Here is an 18,687-nt window from a genome sequence, read left to right on the forward strand (position 1 = left end):
TTCTCATTTCTAACCTAAACCTTTTTATGGGAATCTGTTTTTGTTTCGTGTTACCGTGCGTGCTATTGAAAGTTCAGTCTGGTGCAGGATGTCATAATGGCTCGGGTTGTGTTACTCAACTTAAATTTCCTTTCAGATTAGGAGAGAAAACCCAGTGAGATATGTTCCTTTATGCAAAGGGACCCGTGGTGCTCACGGAAAAGTTTTGGATGACTTGAAGGGGAAGTCCGAATAGCTGCTCTCTGCTGTAGGAGATTAGATAAGCAGTGTTTGGGTGGGATTTGTTTACAGAGATCTCTCTGACTGGACGCTGAGCAGGAGGGGAGGAAAAAACCCAGTGAGCCACGTCTTCTCATTCTCGTTCACAGAAGCTGCTGTTAATGCAAGGCTTTAATGTTGTTTCGCTCCTGGCAGGCATGTGTGGATCATCTGCTTCAGCTACGTGTTCATATTCGACTCTCTGCGGGCGGTTGACTGCATGCCAGAGAGAGTCTGATGTCCTCGCCCCTTTTGTGAGCAACACAAGACGTTGAAACCCAGGGGTTACGCTTTGACGATCAGCTGGGGGTGGATTTCTGAAACTCCCACACCCTCTCGCACTCTGCCTGTTTGCGGTGAGAGACTGTTGACCGCAGTTTTGACACAGCTGATCTCCCTAATCTCACGTCTCCTGACACGTTTCACTGCCTTTCTGTTTTTTTTTTTTTTACATCCCCCAACTGAAATCCCACCCCGATCGGCGCTCTCTCTAGACGGCGTGCCGTAAGCTTGTTTTCTGAACAGCTGCAGAGCTCCGTTGGCCTTCAGAGAGGTTATTGTGTGGTCAGGGCTCTCTGTCCCAGTAGCTGCTTTAGACTGTGGTCGCTCCAGGCTTTCCGGCTGCAGCTTGAACCAGATGACTCGGACCCCCCTCCTTCCCACCGCATTGACCTCACAGGAAATAACTGAGCTGGAGAGGGGTTCAAATTTAGCATGGCTTTGCTTGACGAACACTGACTTACTGGTTTGTACTGACTCAGAAAATGGTCCTTTTTTTAGCAAGTGGCCACCATCAGCACTGTTGGTAAATTCCATGTTTTAGTCTTTCTTTTGGTCTTTTAAAACATGATCCTTGTGGAATCAGGTTGCACGGCAGAGAGCAGCGGACGGATTGATGCACAACACCTCCTTTTAAAAACACTTTTGGTAAATTTGACACAGTAATGGTGAAAATTCTCATGGTACTATTTTCATCTTGGTATCCCTTTTTTTTATGTGATATTTTGGTTGTTATTTGATTAAAAAAATACAGTAAAAACAATGTGAAATTATTTCAATTTAAAATAACGGTTTTCTATTTTAATATATATGTTAAAATGCAATTTATTATTGTGCATTACTCCAGTCTTCAGTGTCACATGATCCTTCAGAAATTATTCAACGTCATGTTGGAAATATTAACGTTTTTTTTGTCAGGCACTAATTTGCAGACTCTCTTTAAGCTAGCAGTCGCAGGGTCCACTTGTTTAAGCAGCAATGGAGGCAAAACAGATCCGAGAGAAGTTTAAAACCGGACAATTTAAAACAAAACAAAAGGCAGGAAGGAAAAGTACAGTGTGGGATCGTTTTAGTTAAGTAGTCAACCAGGACTAATCAAGTTCTGGGTGTGTGATATGGAACAGTGTTCTTTTATGTGCGATGGAACAGGCATTTATCATTATTGTGGTGTTTCCAGGGATGTCTGACATGTCACCATCTCAATTTACTCAGCTCATGTTACCAAATATTTGTACGTGGTAGTTGTGTGAAATTAACAAAGATTGAGAATAACATTACATTATTTGTTGGTTTGTTTTTAGTCCACACTGTTCTTGGCTGCGGTTCAAAAATGGAGCTTTGCTCTGAGATTACCACTATGAAATCTAATCTTACTCCAGGGGAAAGAGCTTGAACATTTGAAGTCTGGCCTGGACTCATGCAAACATAAGACGGGTGCAAAAGCATCCTCTAAATAGTCTTAACAGTAACTCTCTTTGTTTGAGTTGGGAAGTCCAGACCTGCTCTCTTATGTCATCATTCTTTTTGACCTGATTTCTGTAACTTCCCCTGATTCTTTCAACTGAAATGCGACTTCCTGCTGACTGTGGGCTGCTGGGAATTTTTTTTTTTAAAGATCTGCAAAACCACATTGATATAACTAAATAGTCTTAAAACCTTGAAATTATTTTGGAACATAACCCAATTGCGATATAATTTGGCAGTATAAAATATTACCATGTTAGCGTTTAGGGCAGGGGTCGGCAACAGGCCCGCCAGCAATAAAATCTGGCACGCGCCCGCAGCCAGTTTATTTTGATAGCGGCTGGTTCTGAAATAGATCTGTCAAGCAACGGTTACTCACAATCACTTCACCTTTAGTGATTTTGCCTTCAAAATAAAAGTACGAGAAAGTTTGAAATTTGAAAAGTTCTTACAGACATTTAAAAGAGTCTGTGGATCGCTTCGTTGCAGATAAGACACATCGGCTTTGCATTCACAAAACTAGGTAGGATGAACTCATAGTTGTGTTTCCATACTACTTTGTATTCCCTATTTTCGCTGTCAACTTTCCTCTTTAGACTCTTTTCATAGTGCCATTTTCTCTCCCCAGCTAGCTTAAATGTTAACATCACTCTCAGCACACGACGTAATAGCGTACCCAAAAGTAGGCTACGTCAAATAATTATTACAATAAGTTAGGCTCCATTGTGTAACAAGCAAATTAAGACGGTCTGTGTTGCAAGTTGGTGAATTAAGATACTTGCCAGGTTATGTTACTACTGCTTTATTAATTTATCCAGTGCAAAACCCAGACACTGCCACACAAATGTGGCTTTTTGTTAATGACTGTCCTAATACAGGATTTAACACAGAGTAACAGCTCACTACCAGTTACAAAAGACACTGTAACAGTCTGTCAAAGGCAATGACAGACAATGACTTTTTTTTTTCTTTTTTTTTTGGTCCGATGCCAAACGACCCCTGGTTTAGGGTTTGTTAGCTGGCCTAATACCCTCTCGTCCTTCAGTGCCCCTTGCTATTGGATTTCTCCCCTGTGTAGCCAGAGCGTGTGGTATTATCAGGTTTAACTTATGTTAGGCCCTGGATTTCGTCACTTTTCCCATCACTATGCTGGAGGTTTATTAGGATTTAGGCCATAAGATCTTGTGCAGAATATAGAGCACTCTATTTGTTGTCACAGAGCCAAACAAACTCATGTTTGTACTGTCAGCTAAGCCATACCGTTACCAGGGCAAAAAATAGCCTCTCGTGCTTGAAACTGTAGTTATTCTGTTGAAACAACAGCTGTCTGTAGAGTTTTAGCCTATTCAACAACTGTATTCTTATTTTGTGCCATGGTAATTTCATATTATACAATGATGTAGATGGTTTGTGCTGGACAGTTTATGAAAAATGGCTTATATTTACATTTATGCATTTGGCAGACGCTTTTATTCAAAAAGCGACTTACATTGTATTTTTAAGGTACACATTTACATTCTTATCAGTTCTTGCTTTCCCTGGGAATCGAACCAATGACCTTGGGTTCCGTTGGGAACGCCAACGCTCTACTGTTTGAGCTACAGGAAAGCCGTATGCAAGCCCACATGGATGTGCAGGCTGATTTATAAATGTTTGTTTGTTTGTTTAATAGTTTTCCCAGTTTAGTAGCTTAAAGCATAATCAATAAGAGTTTAGTACTCTTAGCTCCATTTACCACAGTTTATTATGTTTAAACCCGTTCTGCAAGTTTCTTTTTTATAACCAGTGGAGAAAATATGAAGGAAAAACCCTGTGTACTCTGTCTAGGCGGCCTATATTAAACGATTTATTACTAATAACAGATAATTTAATATACCTAGAATAAATTAATAAATTTATAATACAAACAAGATTCTTATAAATAAAAATAACTTATTATTATTATTGGTATTAGGCTATTACTTAAATGACTGCAGATTCTGCCTGGGCTTAGCTATACTATTAAATTAGTTTATTTATTATAATATATAATTCATTATCTATTATTATTATTATTATTATTATTACATGTTATCATGCTTATTGATTGGATATTCCAGGAACACACAAGTTACTTAAGATTATTGGATTTTTCTTTCAACTGTAAACAATTGAATGTAGCTTCACACTTAACAAGATTATCTGGCCGGACGTTTTTTCCTCTAGTCTTGCATATGAATAACTTAAAGCAGTCCAGTCCATTGACAGCTGGCCAAATATATCTAGCGTTGCAGTGTGTTTGTTTCACGCTGTGATTCCTTTTTTATAATGTATCATATAATGCGTACGTGCAAATAATGGGTTGTGCAGCTCAAAATGAATCACAGCATGTGCTTCTGCAACACCACTGACTATGAAGACTGAGCTGGTTAAGAATGGCCTAAATGTACAGGCAATAATGGAAACCTTAACTGTAACTTAATTTCAAAGTTTCGAATTTAAAAAGGTAGTCTCACATTGCCAAGCCACCGGTGAATTATTCACAGCGGCTTTTGTTACCGCATAAGTAGTGTCCTGTTGGTAGTTACAGTCGCTTACTAGTGACCTAGCATGACGTGTTCCTATATCAATAGATGTGGCAAAAGTTTCTGTTTTAACTGTGTCCCCTTTAACTTTAGGTGCTACACGCTTGATCGAGGAGCAACAGGCTCGGACAAACAGCACAGCTTGTTAGCAACTGTGCATGAGGAGTTTGCTCTGTAGTTGATTATTAATGATGACCAGGGTTAATTGTGTCATCAGACTCCTCGACTCTGTCATCATCCAGTTTAGGTGTTTAGATCCGTCCTCATCTGTCGCTAGGCAGCCAGCACTTTCCCTCCGGTTGTCACGGTAGCAGATGTGTATGGGCCCGTTGACGTCAAAACCCCGATCCAACAGCAGACTCTCGCTGCATCAGAACAGGAGCCCTGCGTCATTAGACTCGAGATTATATCAATATGGACACAAAACATGACTCTTGAGCTTAAAGAGCGCGAGACGTGACTTGCATAGATGTCACAAACCAAAACTACGCAGTCTGTGTCATTGCATCACGTCAAATGTTACGTTTAACATTTAAATGTGTATAAATCATCTTGACATTATCATAATGATTTGCATGATTTAAATTGTAGCATTTTGCTCATCCAAACAAATGCATCTTCTTCCTTCTCTGGTGCTTTTGTAATTGCGTGTCCCACTATTTTCAATCAACAGCCTGTTGTCAAGGTAACAACTCCTTTAATTCTTATTATTTTCTGATAATGTGTTCCAGGGCTCCAGAGATCATCCTGGGCTTACCCTTCTGTGAGGCCATAGACATGTGGTCACTTGGCTGCGTCATCGCTGAGCTCTTCCTGGGCTGGCCACTTTATCCTGGAGCACTGGAGTATGACCAGGTAAGATAAGGCAGTGATCTCGGATAATGACCCACTTTGTTGCTTTGGGGCCATGCTAATGTGTGGTAGAGTATGACATCATTTGCTTTTATCCTCAGTGTAAGTCTTTCTTCACAAAAAAGAAAATAATTAGCAGCAGGGTTGTGCAAAACTATACATACAGTATAATGGAACGGGGTCTAGGGGTCTCCTGACATGTTTTTAAAAGCTAGACAATTTTAACTTGAATTCAACGTCGTAACAGTCGTGTTGCAAAACTCAAACTGTGAAGAGCATGCTAGATAGAGACTAACCAATAGTGGATTTTGGAAAACTGAGTTATCTAGATCCACCCCCCCCCCCCCCCCCCCCCCCTTTAATTAAAACAACTTTAATTTAAGTAAATGTAATTTTATTAGGGTAAGCCCAGGATGATCTGAAAGATTTTAGATTTTAGATTAAAGATTCTATTTTTTTCATTTTAGAGATCATCCTGGGTTTACCTTCATAAAATAAAAAATATTTAATGAAATATTTTTAATTAATCATCCTGAGAATGTAGTATTCAAATCCATTCTGCAGAATTCCTAATTTCCCCACAAACAAGAACAGAAAACCCAATGTCTACAGATTTTATCATGGACACGTAACCTGAAAGATGATTTGCACACATTCAAATGTGTGAGCACATTTATGGTCACCATGGACCAGTGCTGCCGATAAACCAGTTGTCGGAGGTGGTGTAAATGTCACATATGTCAGTAGCAAAACTAGCTGGCTATGTCAGAGTAAGCTGGACTGGGTTTGCTGACCACAAACTCTCGGGCCGCCTGTCAGTGCCAGCAATGGGTCCAGTTCCACTCCACACAGCAGAATGTATTTATAACCAAAAGCCCCACTCGCACACACACCCTCTCCCTCTGCACTATCAGCAGGTTCTCACTTCAGCGCGCTCTCTGTGTTTGTGCAGCGCTTTGGCAACCCGATCATGTCACTATAACACCCCTAAGATGCCATAAACACTGCTTGTTTAACACAGCGGTGTTGAGCCTCAGCGCTTGTAAAAGGAGAGGTGGCGTCATAGTCGAGAGAGGAAGAGACTAAGAGGAATGAGAGCGAGCAGCCAAAGAGGGCTTTGTGGTGGCTTGTGCTTTCACTGGTAGAGGCCCACTATGACACAGTCTTTCTGAGAAGCAACAGATGCACGCTTGAAGGCGAACGTCAGAAGAGTTCACTGACCAGTAATACTCGGTTTCCCAAGGCAACAAGAACAATGGTGTTGTTACACAGAGACTCATGCATTGGTGGGGTTGGACTGCTCCTGCTTTCCCTAAAAAGACAGCGCTATGGTTAACCAAACACTGTTAATGCCTTTGTGATGTTGTTTGCGTTATGAAGTCATCGCTCGTTACCGTCATAGATTTATAAAAGCGTGCTTTGGCAAACAAATCTAGGTAGTTAAAAGGGAGTGATGTAGCATAATGTTTAAAGATGAAAACCAAAGAGACTATTACTACAAACCTTAGTCTAGTCAGACAACTTATTTAAAACTATTCAAATGAGAAACAAGGCTGTCTTAAGGTCATTGGTCATGTCTGGAAATGCATTTTCAGTGCTTTTGTTGACTGAATGACCAATACCGAGGGCAATATTTTCCCCTGTAATTGATTTTCACAATCACTTTAATTGTTTTCTAACTGTTAACACACACTGTGTTGTCTGTTTATTTTAAATAGCCTACTTCAATTTCTATTAATTATTTGAAACAAATTATCTGCATGAACAATTAAATTAAATATTGTAAGTGAATATATATATATAATAACATCCACATTACAGTAAGTAGCTGTTAATGATGCACTAGATATACTACCTTTCAAAAGTTTGGGGTTCTTAGATCTTTTTCTTTTATGTTTTTGAAATAAGTCTCTAATGCTCACCAAGGCTGCATTTATTGATCAAAAACACAGTAAAATGGTAGCATTGGGGAATAATATTTGATTTAAAAATAAATATTTGCTATTTTAATATTTAAAATGTAATTTATTCCTGTGATGGCAAAGTAGAACTTTCTGCATCATTACTCCACTCTTCAGATGTCACATGATTATTCAGAAATCATTCTGATTTGCTGCTCAAACTTTTCTTATTGTCAATTTTGAAAACCGTTATGCTGCTTAATTTTTGTTGAAACTGTTGAAACCTTTTCAGGGTTCTTCGATCATTAGAAAGTTCAAAAGGCTGAATGAAAACTTGAGAAACATTAAACTAATACTAAACGCGTACCTTACGCCTAGAATTAATTTAAATGTGTCAAATATTAGGTAGCAAAATATCAGTGAAATGCACTATATGGGGCTTTTCACACTAGGCTTGGGCGGTATTCGAATTTTGATACCATCAAACCTCCTCCCTATTTTACCGGGGTATACGGTATTACCGTGACTAATTAAAAATGATGACATAATGGGCTCAGACGGCGTCACCAAACTGTTGTCTTGTGCCTACACCGTTAAGAAACGGAATGCCAGATCGGGCAAAAAAAAAAAAAAAAAAAAAAAAAAATCAAGCCCAACCCATGCACGTTGTGTCTGAGTCCGGCCGACGGCATTAACTGTTATTATGAGCCCGAGCCCACCATTATTCAACATAATATCTGTGTGCGTGCAAAAAGCAAGAAGTGCCTTTGTAATCCGGTGACACGTGTCCATTGATTTTTATTAATAAAACTTTTCTGCAAAGATGGAAGTTGACGATCGCCATCTCTGTAGTGAACGCGCATATAGAGAGAAATGCACATCATTACACAATCAGAGAGTGGCCTTTTTCTTTTCGTTTTGAATTGTTTCGTTTAAAGAAATTGACGATCGGCATCTCCGTAGTGAACGCTATAGAGAGAAATGCACATCATGGATTACAGAGAGTAGGCTAGTCTATTTATTTTCGTTTTGAATGGTTTCGTTTAATGAAATTGATGATCGCATCTCCGTATGAACGCGCCTAGAGAGAAATGCACATCATGGATTACTTAGCCTAATCAGTGAGTAGCCTATTTCTTTCGTTTTTAATTGTTTCGTTTAAATAAATTTCAAGCTTTATTTATATATATTTGTCATGTCTGTGAGGCATAGCCTACACTGAGTTTCGGTTAATTTATGAGATTTCAATGCAAGTGACCGCGGCATGCCCATCATGTCATGATTATCCAGGCAACTGGTTGATGAAAAATTTATTAAAATTAAGAAACAATATATACAAAACGAAATTCGTTTTAAAGAGGCCTTTTACAAAACAAAATTTATTGAAGTGGTCAAATCGTCTGACTCCCGATGCATCCCATCTTATTTGTGCCGTTCACTTTTCATAATCAATAAAGATATAATATTTTAACAAATACGAAACTTAATGCGCTTATTTAATGAACTCGAGAACAAAATGCATCCTGGCAGCAGTGAGTGGGCGGTTGTTTCGGAGATGCGACATTAGGTTAGAGGTGTTTACATCTCTTGTATTTACCGCCTCTCCCTTCTCATTCGGTTGGAACCAGAAATATTGCCAAACTGCAACCACACATAAGCATTTTTTAGGCAATAAATAAATTATATATATTATAGGCTATATAAGTGCCGGTAATGACGGTATTGAAACTGATACCGGTGCTATTTTAAGATCCCGCGGTATCCGATATTACCGTAATACCGCCCAACCCTATTTCACACTCACATTGTAAATTTAAAGTGTAAATTGCAGGTTACATTTTTCATGAAGATAATGCAATGTGTTTATTAAACATAAAGATAAGAACCGCCCACCATTGTTTTTTATACCAAAATGCTGAATATAATTAGCCTAGAAATCTAGACGCACCCTAGCGGCAGCAAAATGTATTTTGCAGCCAGGGCAGTCTAGCAACTCTCCATTGACTTTCGAGCTGCAAAAACCTAAATTGGGTCAGGCCAATCACGTCGTGTATAGAGTAGGCGGGGCGGGCTTAACATATGACGACAGATTTGCGACGGTTACCTGCCACTTGAAAACAAAGAATGGGCTTCGAATCGGCTTTGTCTGTGACTCTGGAGGATTTGGAGTTAAGTTTTTCTTTGAGAAAAGAGCATAGAACTAGACAATGACTTAGAATTAAGTCATTCTTAAAAAAAGGAAGATGTGTTCGTAGTTTTGCCAAAAGTTGAATCTATCAACTAGCTCCGCTGTTGGGAAAACGCTCTGGTTGGTTGAAGCGCTGTCCTATTGCGTGCAGAGGGAATTTGAAAGACAGCCGTTTATCGCGCCCCTTGGATTGAGCCGTGTCTATGGTGAGTTGCCAGACCCAACATCTTGATGTAGGTCTGGCTTGCCATGCTAGAATATAATATGAAAAGTTGGCACTTTTTCTAGTGGTTTTAAGTACTCCCGCTCCCGTCCACTAGATGGGGCGTGACGTCATAAGAGGAACTCACTAGTAGAGTTACCGGCATAGTCAATAGTACGCTAGCAGCTAAATGTAATTACTCATGCATTAAGTATGGTACTCTTCAATGTTGTATTTCTTTGAAAGCTATAGATGCCTTACAGAACTACAGAAAAGTTGGTTGTATGTTTTATTTGATAAAAAAAATTATGGATAAAATAACTCAACTGTAAACATACTCGTGTGTGCTGACTTCAAGGGGACCGTGATCCTGCCTGAAATGAGAATAAGCTATTCGCAAAACAAACGGGTTCAGGCACGTCAGATCAGCCGGTCGTAGGTCGAGCTGTTCCACTAAACTGCAAAACGCGTTCACCTCACGGCAGCACATACTGTCCACTGCTGATTCCATTGGGTGGCATAGCCCACACAAACACAGTGATGGGGACATCGATCTCTCTTTTTCTTTTCTGACAATAAACATCGCTAATTAAATCGTGAGAAATTGATAAAGCGTGGATTGAGGAAGGGTATTACATGACGTTTGAGGCGTCGATGAGACTAGCGATTGGTGCCTGTGCAGTGTGTGCATCTCTACAGCTCTGATTTGGACTGACACCATGTAAGTAAATAATGTCTTCAGTCGTTGTCCCTCCTTGCTATTCTACATGACGGCAAGATTTTGAAAAGACTGGCTTGTTCCCTTATTTTATCCGGGTTAAGTTTGCACCAGGCTAGCCTAGACTAGCTCTAACGTAGCTACTCACCAGGACACCTGGCCAACCCTCCACTCATTCTCCTCACACCAAGCATTAATAACTCTTTGAGTGCCATGGGTCCTGGCAATTTCCTCCCCTCTCTCACGCCTGACCGGTTAAAAATTGTAGGGCTGTGGTCCATAAAGAATTTGATGGTTTCCCACATCCTCAGTCGTTCTCCAAATAGCCATAATACAGTAAGAATCTAGCAGAGTATGGGTTGCGAGTTCCTCTTATTGACGTCATCACCCAGTTACTGAAAAAACACGCTATCTTTGAAGAAACCCCAATAAATGTTATTTTAACGCATTTTAAGACAGAAATAATTAAATATATACATATAGAGCACTTTAATTTACACATTAATTGGTTGTGGTGGTTAACCTACAACTTACACTTTAAGCATTTTTGTCACATTCAGGATATTATTTTATCACCTCCAGTGGCAGTTACGATGACCCATGGTTCATTTCTGACCCTGTTGTCATTCACTTCCAATTAAACTTTCCTTTTCCCTCAAGTTGCTTGATGGGAATCGTCCATGTACTATTCTGTAGGTGCCAGGTGGTGTACTATAAATTAATCTGGATTAAAAGCGTCAACCAAATGGTAAAGAACACATTTTGCCCTGCGTTGGCTTGCATGAAGTCTGTGCGGTGTGAGAGGTTTGACATCTGTTGTGGGCAGAAAGAGTGGCCAGCATCTTGACTTGGCATCTTAATAAAGCCCTGAGGAGCAGAAGACCCCATACTGCGCTCTGTATTGAGAGTTAAACGCTGAGCTCGCCGAGCTTAGCCTTCATGAAGCTGATGAAACTGAGAGCTTGAAATAACAACTGAAGAAGTTATTTGCTTATATTTGTCTCTTTTGTTGTGCATATCAGAGCTGGTTTTGCTGGTTCTTGTCGATTGATATCGCCCTGTGCTTTGTAACTTCTTGAAACGCTTCTTTTTTTTAATGTTCTTTTTTTTTTATCCTGAACATGCACAATCATGGGTGATATCTAAAATATTTGTTCCTTCTGAATAAATTTGAGCCATATTTATCTTTCGTATGCACTAGGGTTGTGATACAAATATACTTGTCAAGACAAAATACCATTCTGAATGGTTCATTGGTATTTTGGCAGACAATTCCCCTGCTGCATACCACTCATAGGGACCTGCCTATTCCTGACCAGCCTTATCTTGAATTACTTCCTCTTGGAATAGTGGAAAAGTACCATCATCATCTTGTCATGCTTTGTAAATCAAAGGATTTATGTCATGAGGGATTTTCAAATGGATTTACTTGTTTTATCAGAAATCCACTAATATTGAAAACATCTCTGCAGATTCGTTACATCTCTCAAACTCAAGGGTTGCCAGGTGAGCAGCTTCTGAATGTGGGGACGAAGACAGCCAGATTCTTCTGCAAGGAGTCCGATTCACCGTACGCCACCTGGAGATTGAAGGCAAGGGTCTATTTCTCATCCACTTAACCAGACATTGTTGTCATAAACAGCATATCTCTCTGGATTGAGTTACTGTCTGCTCCGCATAAAGTTTTGATGTGAATTTCTTATGTAATGACTTCAAACACACTTCCTGTTTCTGCAGACGACTGAAGAACATGAGACCGAAACAGGACTGAAGTCCAAGGAGGCGAGGAAGTACATTTTTAGCTGTCTGGATGACATTGGACATGTAAGACCTCATTAATCTTGCTTAGCTTTAAAGGTTGTATCAGTGATTTCAGGCCCAATTTTTTTTTTATCACATTCATCTAATCTTTCCTAACGATCCGCTAGCTGCCCGCCCCATAAGCATGCCGTCAAAAAAACGCGTCTCTGTAGGCAGCCTAGGCTCTGAGATCTGCACACAAAAACAATTGGTTTCACCAACCACTCAAAACCAAAACAAATAGTGTTCCAACCAATCACCGACAGGGGGAGGGTGTTGTGAGGTTTTGAGCCAGCTTCTTCAGCTCCGACTTAGCGTGCAGCCGTGCATGAGCACAAAATCTCACAACACCCTCCCCCTGTTGTTATTGATATTAACAATAATTATTACTATGATTAATACTGTTTGTAATGATAATTTTGACCAATAATAACCAACAGTAATTAGTTCTAATTATATAAAATAATAATATAGTTAATACATAATTATATAATATTTGTATTGTAATATATAATTATAAAAAAAAAAAAAAAAAATTATTATTGTATGTGGTAGAAGTAATGATAATAATTGTTTTTATTGTTTTAATGTATTTAAGTATTTGTATTTTATTTCTATTGATTTATTAGGTGAATCTTGTGCTTAACATGGAGGGCTGTGACCAGTTGGCGGAGAAAGCTGACAGGAGAGAATTCGTGGACCTGCTGAAGATGATGCTGATGATTGATGCCGATCAGAGAATCGCCCCTTCAGATGCACTTACTCACCCTTTTGTCACTATGCAGCACCTGATGGATTTCCCCCATTGCAACCAGTATGTCCAGACATTTTTAATGGCAATTTCATTGACTGTTGTCTATTTTGTGTGGCCATTCTCGAGAAATCGTTTCCGTGTCTCCAACAGTGTCCAGTCCTGTTTCCACATCATGGATGTGTGTCACTCAAGAAGCATTTACGATACTCTCAACCGCAACAAACCACCCCCACTCATGAAGCCTGTGACTCTTCCAAGTGCTCCAAATATCACTGTCGCCTTCAACAAAATGCCATCTGTCCACTCTCAGGTAAAACAGCATGCTCTGAAAAGTTCTCAGGGTTTAAGTGCAAGCAAGAAGACAACGACAGATTATTTCTGAGATTAATCTATTTACCTTTCCATTTAGACTCTGCCGCCGTCTGCTCCACCTGTGGTGCATCCTGGAATTCCCATCCAGACAGGAAGTTCCCAGTTTGGGTGTAACGACTCCTTTCAGCAGGCGCTCATTCTATGCCCTCCTGCTCTTCAAGGTACTGGAATATTCACATTCTAGTGGGATGCACGAGGGCACTTTTAATCTTTAAAAAATGTATATGAAAAAAAAAGGTCAAGGATTTGCAGTGCTTGATTGTAGGGCACAACAATTTGGGCAAAAGTGTTGTGATTTTTATATATCAATATGACTATAAAATGATGAATTATAATTGTACTCTAAAATAAAATGACTATTGTTATTATTACTACTACTAAATTAAAATATTAAGCAAAATAAGAAATATTACCATTATTTAGTAATAAGACATATTGCAAATATTTCACTGTAGAATAAAAATAAATATAATTTAATAACAATAATGATTAATAATATTTTTACAGTACAACTATAAAAATGTACATTTTTATATTTATGGCTGTATTTTAATTTTTTCATTTTAAAACCATCAGGATTTTATTTTGGCAGAAACCACATGGAGACGTTAATTTGGTTGTTTGACTCTACAGGAATCCCTTCAAACCCAAATCAGCCAGGAGGATATTCGGTTAGAATGGAGAACACTCTTCCTCTGGTGACCCAAGCCCCAGCTATTCAGCCCTTACCCATGAGACCAGGAGTTATAGCACAAGTAAATGCCTATTTCACAAGATACTGTGGAAAAATAATGGAAATCAGCCAAGGGTTGTTATCCATCTTGACGTACCAGTTTTGATATTTAACACGAAGCAAGATACATTACAAAGGTTCAGCATTGTCCTTTCTTGACCTTTCAGCAGCCGTGGTCCAACAGAACTCCACAGATCCTAGTGCCAGCTTGGCAGCAGGTCCCACCACCTGCTACGAGCTTGGCATCCGATACTGTCGTTGGACAGCAGAGGAGAGGAGACTGGGGGTAAGATCATCAAGAAGGAGCTGCCCCTTAAATATCATGCGCTGACATAACCTCTTGAGCATTTTGGTGACCGTTGTTTTCTTTGTTAAAGGAAAGTGCGGCCACACAGCAGCCATTACAGTTCGGTGATGACCCAGGCTATTGTTCCCAGCCAAATGGCTGTGTCAGCCCATCAGCCTATAAACATTGGCATCGCTCATGTGGTCTGGCCTCAGCCTGCATCTAACAAGAGGAACAAACCCAGCCAGAACAGGTGAGCAAAAGCCTACAGTCATTGGCAGGGTCTCAAAAGTGAGATGCCTTGGCCTCTATTCAAAACTCATGATACTCTTTTTAGAGTTTAATTCGGTTTTGATTCAATGGATCCTTTTCACAGACTGTGACTCACTTCCGCAGCTATTAACATTATTTTGTTTATTCATTTTACAGTGGACTATTAGTAATAATTAGTAATATTACTATAGTGACTTCTGCTTCTGAGAACCCCGGAAAGGTGAAAAGGATCCATAACATTTGAGTTGAAATAAATGTATTCATTCTTGTTGCTTTTTAGGAGTATGAATGTCTCGCACTACACGGACACACAGCCCTCAGTGTGTCCGTCACCAAAGATGGCGAACAGGATGGTGAGTGCGGAGCAACAGCAGAGTTCTCCTGACAGAGCAGTGCAGGCCCAAGTGAGGCAGGAACCGGAGCAGGTGGAGGAAGAGGGGTGCTATAAGGCAGCAGTGGCCAATCAGCAACGAGAGTCTATCATCATCAGAGAGTCGCCCAGTCCGGTGGTTAGCGTTATTAGTATAAGCAGCAGCACAGATGAAGAGGAACAAGCACAGAGGTGCTCTCTTAATAAGTGAGTTTAACCCTCAATATGCACTTACGTTTACAAATCAACATTCATCACCGTCCAAAAGTCATGTTTAATCAATTTATTGCATCCATGCTAAATAAAACAATTAAATTATTTTCAACAGAAAAGTAGTGTATATTCAGTATTCAGTGTGACTTGCAAATAGATTAACCAATCATAACATAAGTAATTTGCATATAGAACTCTTAAAGCCGCATAAGCAAATACACCCTTTTTAATTCAGTGAGAGGTTTCAAATGGTTATGTAAATCTAATTTATGACTGTTTTGGTGTAAAACATCTTGACTGACGTAAGTAGATTTCAGGGAAATAAAATGCTATTTTTAGCTTGCATACATATGGCTCTTGTTGCTAAATTGAGTGGCATGTGTCTTCGACAGGTGTAAGGGCAGTCCAGAGTGTGAAGCATGCACAGGCTCTCTGAACATGGAGCGAGTGTGTTCCCTCAGCAGTCCCGATAGCAGTCTCAGCACCAGCTCCTCAGCCTCGGCACAATCCAGCCCTTCTCCATGCAAAAGACCCAGCAGGTATGGCATTTTATATTCAACACCAGTAGAACTGTGAGGTGAGGTTGAGTCTCTATGTATTTTGATGTTCTTTCCCTCCTCTGCCCTACTGCAGTATATCAGAAGATGACGGCCATGAAAGTGGGTGTGAAACGGTAGACGGCTCGCCCCCTTCAGACTCCTCCCTAGGGCCCCACGACAGCCCCTTCCCCGAAAGACATTTCCTGACCAATCAGAACCAGAACCAGGAACCCCAGGCCAGGCGTGGACACCCTGACACAAGGCTGAATAAACCTGCGGTGAGGACCGTGGTGGTGCCGCCCATGAGAGTGCTGAACAATAACCATCATCCCAACAGTGAGCACCACATAGGTATGGACCGGCCATATGTTGAAGAATAACTAGTTTTTATAAAGTTTTTATGAAAGTGAAATGGTAGTTGTTGCCTATGTTTTCTTGAAATAATGTTTTGGGTTTGATACAGGCTGTCGATTATTACAGAAAATAATTTCAACTTGTCCTTCAGATTGTAAAAAGCAACACAAATTTAACTGTTACTATGGAAGTTTATGGGGCATTGAGTTCATCTGAGCTGAAGCGTTATCTAAATCAACCTTTTATCTTTCCGTGCTGTTAAACTGCTACTGAAAGGTGTAATTCCTGCTGGTGGAGTTTGCTTCATGCAAACAATACTTTGCAGATAGCTACACTGCCATTTAAATTTTGGACTTGGTCATATTTTATGTTTTTGAAAAGTCTCTTTTTTTTCTTTTTTTTTTACCAAAGCTGCATTTATTTGATCAAAAATACAATAAAAACAGTAATACTGTACTGTAAAACATTATTGCAATTTAAAAGCTATTTTCTATTTTAATATATTTTAAAATGTAATTTATTCTTGTGATGCAAAGCTGTATTTTCAGCATCATTATTCTAGCCTTCAGTGTCACATGATCCTTCAGAAATCATTCTAATATGCTGACTTGCTGCTCAAGAAACATTTATTATTGTCAATGTTGAAAACAGTTGTGCAGCTTCATATTTTTGTGGAAATCGTGATGCTTTTTTAATTAGAATTTTTAAATGAATTGGAAGTTCAAAAGAGCAGCATAAAAAATATATATAATAATTTATAAAATTAAATAATTTAATGTGTCCTTGCTGAATAAAAGTTACATTTTAAAGAGTAAAAAAACATTTAACGTTAATGTATCATCTCCCTTTGTGTTTTGTGTGTGTGTGTGTGTTGTGTGAAAGTTTACTTTGCATGACACAAGTTTGGATTGGATTATAACTTTGCACAGACAAGCACTTTCTTACCCTTTTTTGTAATAAAACATAATGGCCTGGTTTCACAGACATGGCTTAGATTAAACTAGGATTAGGCCTGAGTTCAATTAGGGTGTTTAAGTAGCTTTTAAATACATGCCCTAGAAAAAAAAACATTACTGGTGTGCATCTAGAGACAAAACAGCTCAAACATGCATTTTAGTCGAAGACTAGCTTAAGCCTTGTCTGTGAAACTGGGGGATAATGTTTAAATGTCCTGGCTATATCTTCACAAAAATTTGTATCATAGTGCTATGCTAAATAGCCTTCCGTTGTGTAAGTGCATTACAACAAAAAAGTTTTTTACTAAATTAAGGATGGTCAAAATTATTTTCTGTGCCATCATGCCTCTTGTCTAAATAGCTCAACTTTTGTCAAACCTGTAATGGTGCGTTGTCTTGTGCAGGTTAATGTACAGCTGTTTCTTGAAGTGCTATTTGCATCCCATTTACATCCACAGCTCAGATTTTTACATAGCTGCGTGAGAAAAATATAAACCGACTTGCTTCATTCCGTACTGTTGAACAGTGTCTGTTTTGCGAATATATTTTTATTTTATTTTTTATTTTTTGTGGTATACAGACTGGTTTCTCTGAATGGACTTTTTTCCAGTCTAAAATTGGGCTATTAATACAAAGTTCCTTCTGCACAACCAGTTTTTTTTAGTGTGGTCACAGCCAATGTCTACTTTACAGGTCATAGGAGAGAAACAGGAAGTTGTCACAGAGGCTATCGCAGGTGATTATGGGTATAACGTGCACTGCGACCCTGTGTCTTGTGCGCGACATCCCAGTGTTGAGTGACCCTTTCGGTTTGAGCTTCCTCTCCCATACCTGTGATCTTTTCATTCCTGTATTCATTTTTACTCTGCGTGTTGACTGCCCTAAATTTCTTTACTTGTTTTTGGAAAAGAAATTCCCGGCCTCCCCCTTTCGTGTCAAAGCATATCTTTCCTGCTTCCTACATGGAGCCAATGCTTTGTTTTCAACGCATGCTATGAGAGAAATATTGCTGGAGCGGTAAACTCTTTCAAAGGCTTCTCATGGCACATTGTCCATGGAAAGTTTGAAGAGAGTTTATGTTTTAGATACATTGCTATCTAAATTTGTTTATAAGTTGGTAGGTTCTCAGTTTTTTTGTTTTTTTTTACCTCAAAGTTTGTACTTGTTGTTTTTGATGTTTAAATCACTTTCTTGTGAACAGAACGTCAGCCAATTCAGTTCGTACAAGTTGCAGTTCTTGTGCCAAACTGCAAGCGTTCATTTCTGTTAGCTGAAGTTTTGCATTTAAGTTTAGTTATCCTTCTTTCATTTTATCCCTTTTATTTATTGATCACTCATTTTTTGGTCTTTTCTGCTTTCTGCAGTCTTCGAATCCTCCTGCCAGTCCAGAGGTCGCTGCGGCCCAGGACGACTGAGCCACCTTTCCACGCCCACGCTGCCCCGCCAGCAGAAACTGAGCTCTTCATTCCAGCCACAGCCGCCAGGCTTTGGCCAGGTCTGTCGGGTTTAACTCTCTTTGACTTCTCTCGGTAATGCTGTACAAATTGAAAACGTGGAGAAAAGCTCTGTAGATCATACTAAATGAATTATTTTATTAAAATAAACATTGTG

The 18,687-nt window shown here is 39.4% G+C and overlaps 1 protein-coding gene across 2 annotated transcripts in view; it reads left to right on the forward strand.

Moving 5' to 3' along the window:
• The window catches only part of hipk3a (homeodomain interacting protein kinase 3a), a 38,268-nt gene that overhangs the window by 16,052 nt on the left and 3,529 nt on the right, over nt 1–18,687 (forward strand). Inside the window, exons 3-15 of one of the 2 annotated variants that reach the window (XM_084397840.1) lie at nt 5,297–5,420; nt 11,899–12,018; nt 12,164–12,250; nt 12,856–13,040; nt 13,131–13,290; nt 13,390–13,513; nt 13,986–14,107; nt 14,253–14,371; nt 14,463–14,624; nt 14,925–15,221; nt 15,620–15,766; nt 15,861–16,117; nt 18,441–18,571. In XM_084397840.1, coding sequence (XP_084253966.1) covers nt 5,297–5,420; nt 11,899–12,018; nt 12,164–12,250; nt 12,856–13,040; nt 13,131–13,290; nt 13,390–13,513; nt 13,986–14,107; nt 14,253–14,371; nt 14,463–14,624; nt 14,925–15,221; nt 15,620–15,766; nt 15,861–16,117; nt 18,441–18,571 — 2,035 coding nt within the window. The remainder of the gene's footprint in view (nt 1–5,296; nt 5,421–11,898; nt 12,019–12,163; nt 12,251–12,855; nt 13,041–13,130; nt 13,291–13,389; nt 13,514–13,985; nt 14,108–14,252; nt 14,372–14,462; nt 14,625–14,924; nt 15,222–15,619; nt 15,767–15,860; nt 16,118–18,440; nt 18,572–18,687) is intronic. The other variant, XM_084397841.1, reaches the window with a different exon arrangement.

This window comes from Rutilus rutilus, assembly GCF_951802725.1.
Source record: "Rutilus rutilus genome assembly, chromosome: 23".
In the NCBI taxonomy this organism is placed as follows: Eukaryota; Metazoa; Chordata; class Actinopteri; order Cypriniformes; family Leuciscidae; genus Rutilus; species Rutilus rutilus.